Source organism: Falco cherrug, assembly GCF_023634085.1.
Source record: "Falco cherrug isolate bFalChe1 chromosome 11 unlocalized genomic scaffold, bFalChe1.pri SUPER_11_unloc_8, whole genome shotgun sequence".
NCBI classification, from domain to species: domain Eukaryota; kingdom Metazoa; phylum Chordata; class Aves; order Falconiformes; family Falconidae; genus Falco; species Falco cherrug.
This window is the reverse complement of record NW_026599277.1, coordinates 29,023-34,092: the sequence shown is the minus strand read 5'-3', so window position 1 is coordinate 34,092 and position 5,070 is coordinate 29,023. Positions and strand designations below refer to the sequence as shown.

The 5,070-nt window shown below is 67.7% G+C and overlaps 1 protein-coding gene across 1 annotated transcript; it reads left to right on the top strand.

Moving 5' to 3' along the window:
* Nucleotides 1–3,494: 3,494 nt before the first annotated feature.
* On the top strand, nt 3,495–4,115 carry TIMM29 (translocase of inner mitochondrial membrane 29; the record flags this gene model as incomplete). Its single annotated transcript, XM_055700033.1, is given in 3 exon segments — nt 3,495–3,671; nt 3,673–3,792; nt 3,794–4,115. Coding segments are annotated over 3 exon segments (489 nt in total), but the record flags the coding sequence as incomplete, so codon positions are not given.
* Nucleotides 4,116–5,070: the final 955 nt, after the last annotated feature.

Genomic DNA, 5,070 nt, shown 5'->3' with positions numbered 1-5,070 from the left:
ACCGTGGTGCCACCAAAACTGCCAAACCTCCACTGTGGTGCCACTGAACCCCCCCTGTGGTGCCACGGCACCATCAAACCCCCACCATGGCGCCACCAAACTGCCAGACCCCCACTGTGGTGCCACCAAAATGCCGCCCCCCCCCCCCGTGCCCCCCCTCACCGTAGGGGTCGGGGTTATTGCGCCCACGGTGCCACACCAAGCTCTTCCCCGGCAGCGGCGTCACCGAGCCTGTGAGCCGCTCCAGCCACCTGCCGGGGACGATGGTGGAGGCTCAGCCGCACCAGTTGGCACCAACTGGCAGCAGTTGACACCAGTTGGTGCCGGTTGACACCAATTGGCCGCAGTTGGTGCCAGTTGATGCAGTTGGCACTGGTTGACACCAGTTGGTGCCAGTTGACACCATTGGCATCGGTTGTGACACCAGAGTTGGTGCCACTTGGCACTGGTTGACACCAGTTGGTGGCTGGACGATGCTTGTTGGCACCAGTTGGTGCCAGTTGGTGCTGGTTGATGCCAGTTGACACCAGTTGGTGCCTGTTGACACCAGTTAGCGCTGGATGATGCTAGTTAGCACCAGTTGGTGCCAGTTAACACCAGTTGGCGTCGGTTGATGCCAGTTGACACCAGTTGGTGCCTGTTGACACCAGTTAGCGCTGGATGATGCTAGTTAGCACCAGTTGGTGCCAGTTAACATCAGCTGGCATTGGTTGACGCCAGCTGACACTGGTTGGTGCCCGTTGAGACCAGTTGGTGCCGCTTGAACCTCCACAACCAGTTGGCTCCAGTTGGTGCCGGTTGATATCCGTTGGCACTGGTTGATGCTGGCTGGTGCCAGTTGACACCAGTTGGTGCTGTTTGACACTGGTTGACACCAGTTGGTGCCAGTTGACATCCGTTGGCACTGGCTGGTGCCGGTTGACATCCGTTGGCACTGGTTGATGCTGGCTGGTGCTGGCTGACACCAGTTGGTGCTGTTTGGCACCAGTTGACACCAGTTGATGCCAGTTGACATCCGTTGGCACTGGTTGATGCTTCGCGGCTGCCTCTGCCCGCCCAGCAGCTGCGGGGGGAGGGGGCTGAGCCGGGGTGGGCCACACCGAGCCCCAGCACCCCCCAGTAGGGTGGGGGGGGTCAGCGTCATCCCCCAGCTCGCCGTCCTCGGGGGGCGCGTGCATGGGCGGGGGGGGGGAGGGGCGCAGCTGAGCTGCACGTCCGGCTCTGCAGGGAGTGGCGGGGTTGGGGGGCGATATGGGGGGGGGGCGACATGGACCGGCGGGGCCCCGATATGGACTGGGGGGGGGGGGGGAACATGGAGCAGGGGGGTCCCCAGTATGGATTGGCAGGTCGACATAGATTGGGGGGGGCCCTGACACAAAACTGGGGGTCCCTAATGTGGACCGGGGGGGGGCGATATGTACTGGGGGGGCTGACACAGACTGGGGGTCCCCAACACAGACTGGGGGGGCCCCCGATAACGGACCAGGTGGCCCTGACACAAACTGGGCGTCCCTAACATGGACTGGGGGGGGGGGGGGGCAATAACGGGACCAGGGGGGGGCAACATAGACTGGGGGGGCCCTGACGCAAACTGGGGGTCCCAGATGTGGACCGGGGGGCTCAACACAGACCTGGGGGGGGGGCGATATGGGCAGGGGGGGGCCCCCGATACAGACCAGGGGTCACTGACACAGACTGGGGGGTCCGACACAGATGGGGAGGGGGGCTCAGATGTGATTGGGGGGGGGGGGCTGACATGGACTGGGGGTGTCCCAACATGGTCCGGGGGGGCCCCAGTATGGACGGGGGGGCCTGATACCGACCAGGGGCCCCTAGCACAGACTGGGGGGGGGGCGGGGGGGGGTCCCAGTATGGGGGAGGGGGGGGGCAATACAGCTCGGGGGTCCCTGGGACAGACTGGGGGGGCAGGGGGGGGTCCCAGTATGGGGGAGGGGGGGCAATACAGCCCGGGGGTCCCTGGCACAGATGGGAGGGGGCGATATGGAGCTGGGGGGCCCAGTACAGACGGGGGGGGGGCCGATATGGGGCAGGGGGGAGACACAAGGGGGGGGGGGGGGCGACATGGACAGGGGGCCCTGACACTAACTGGGGGGCCCTGGCGCAGACTGGGGGGACTCCGACATGGCCGGGGGGGCAGTGTGGACCGGGGGGGGGGCCGGTATGGGGGGGGGTGGGGGGAGGCTTTACCCGCCCGAGACTCACCCGGGAAGCGGAGCCCGCCGGGGGCGGCCATGGCGGACCCTCGCGCGGCCGGAGCCAAGTGCTGCGGGGGGGGGGGGGGGAGGGGACGGACGACACGGGGACACAAACCCCCCCCGGCCCGGTGTCCCCGTGTCCCGAATGTCCGCCCGGCGGCGCCGACGTGGTGCGGGCCCCCCCGGCCCGTCCTGCGATGGTTCCGCCCGCGCCCGCTCCCCCCCCCGCCCCGATGGTTCCGCCCCCCCGATGGTTCCTCCCCCCGATGGTTCCGCCCGCTCCCGCTCCCCCGCCCCGGTGGTTCCGCCCCCCCGATGGTTCCGCCCGCACCTCCCCCCCCCCCCGCCCCGGTGGTTCCGCCTCCCCCATGGTTCCGCCCCCCGATGGTTCCGCCCGCTCCTCCCCACCCCCCCGCCCCGGTGGTTCCGCCTCCCCCATGGTTCCGCCCCCCGATGGTTCCGCCCGCCCGATGGTTCCGCCCGCTCCTCCCCCACCCCCCCCGCCCCGGTGGTTCCGCCCCCCCCATGGTTCGGCCCGCTCCCGCTCCCCCGCCCCGGTGGTTCCGCCCGAGCCGCTTCCGGTGATGGCGGCGGCGGCCGGGGGGGGGCGCGGGATCTGGGGGGCGGCTGGCGGAGAGTCGCGCCGGTGAGGGGGTGCCCGGGTAGTGGGGGGGGTCCTGCGGCGGGGGGGCACCCCTGGGGAGGGAGTTCGGGGGCGGGGGGCGCACCCCCACTGCTCTGGGGGTCAATGGGGGGGACCTGGGGGGCGCTGAGGGGGGTCTGGGGGCACTTGGGGGGGGCAGCGGGGACCCCCGGGCTCACTTGGGGGGCACTTGAGACCCCTGGGATCACTGGGGGGGCACTTGAGGAGCATCCGGGACCCCCAGGCTCACTTGGGTGGCACATGGGGGGCAGCCAGGACCCCAGACTCACATGGGGGGCAGCTGGGACCCCCGGGCCCACTTGAGAGTCAGCCAGGACCCTCGGGCTCATTTGGGGGGCAGGCCGGGACCGCTGGGCTTACTGGGGGGGCAGCCGGGACCCCCAGGCTGACCGGTGGGCGCCCCCCTGACGGCCGCGCAGGCCGCTGGTGGCGGGCGCTGCTGCAGGACTACGCGGCAGCGGTGCAGGAGGCGGCGCGGGGGGGCTCGTGACCATCCCGGTGCGGCGGCGGGAGCCCTGGCGGGGCTGGCGGGAGCAGCCGCCTGCGGCGCCGCCCGTCCCCGGCCCCGAATCCTTCGAAGCGGCGACGGTGGAAGCGGCCGGGGACGCTGCTAGCTCCTCTCGCCCGGCACCCGCAGCCCCAGCGCTGACCGGCACGTCCAACGCCTGCTGCGGCGCCGCGAAGCCGGCCGCCTGCGCTACCGCCACCTCCTCTTCTTTGCCATCGTCTACGACGCCCCCCATGCCGCCGACGCCGCACTCTACGCTGCGCGCTGCCGCCATTTGCAACCGCCGGTGGCGGGAGCTGCCGGGCCGCATCCTGGACGTGGGGTTTTGCGGGCGTTGGTGGGTGCTGGCGGCGCGGCTGCGCGACTGCGACATCAACGAGGAAGAGTTCGGTGCGTTGCCGGCTGCGGTTGCGCCGCCTGGACCCCCGCCAGCTCCGCTCCCACCACAACGAGAGCCGCTTCCTCGAGAAATTCCAGCCCGTCACCCTTAGCCAGGAGGAGATCCAGCGTGCCGAGAGCGACGCGGTGGCCAACCGCGGTGACACCGGCCCCTCCGTCTCATTTGTCACTCGCCATTTTTTTAATTCTCGTTTCTAACTCATTAACCAAATTCTGGGGGTATTCCCCCCAAACGATGCGCCGGTGGCAGTGGGGGAACAGCCAGTTGCTGCACCCCTGTTATCCACCAGCCACTCATTATGGCATCTAATTAATTATAAACCTAAAATATTTTTTTATTTTCTTAATTATCCATCAGCCGCTCGTTAGGGTGTCTGGTTATGGGCGATAACTTAATTATCAACCAGGTGTTCATTAAGGCAGCGACACGCCCACCCCCCTCATTTATTATTTATACCCCAGCACGGCACTGATCCGTTATTTAATTAATTTGTTTGAATAATTTGCTATCGGCCTTTAACGGTTTTACACCCCAAGGGCTTGGCCAACCCCCCGCACCGGGCAGCGGCGCCTCAAGCGCTTCGTGTCCCCAGAAAATTTGGCTCAAAGCGCTGCCGAAATAAACAGGCTCCCCGGCTGGGGGGGAGGGAGGGGCTTGCGGGGATTCGGTGAGTGCCAGGGGGATCTGGTGGGGATTTGGTGAGAGCCAGGGGGATCTGGGGGGGGATCTGATGGGGGATTTGGTGAGAGCCAGGGGGATCTGGGGGGGGGGATTTGGTGGGGATTTGGTGAGCTCTGAGGGTGTTTAGGGGGGTTCGGTGAGAGCCAGGGGGATCTGGGGGGGATTTGGTGAGAGCCAGGGGATCTGGGGGGGATTTGGTGAGCACTAGAGGGATTTGGGGAGTGCCAGGGGGATTTGGTGAGTTCCAGGGGGGATTTAAAGGGATTTGGTGAGTGCCAGGGGGGATTCAGGGGGGATTTAGGGGGATTTGGGGAGTGCTGGGGGGGATCTGGTCAGTGCCAGGTGAATCTGGGGGGGATTTGGTGAGCGCTGGGGTATCTGGGGGGGGGGATTCCGGGGGATTCGGTGAGTGCGAGGGGATCCGGGGGCGGAGTGGCGAGTGCCGGGGGGGTCGGCAAGGACAAAATGTGGCAGGACCCCTGGTCCCTCACACACACACACCCGGACTCCCCCCGTTCCCAGACCCCCCCTCCTGTCCCTCACAGCTCCACACACACAGCCCCGACCTCGACCCTGGGACCCCCCCAGGACACCCGGTCCC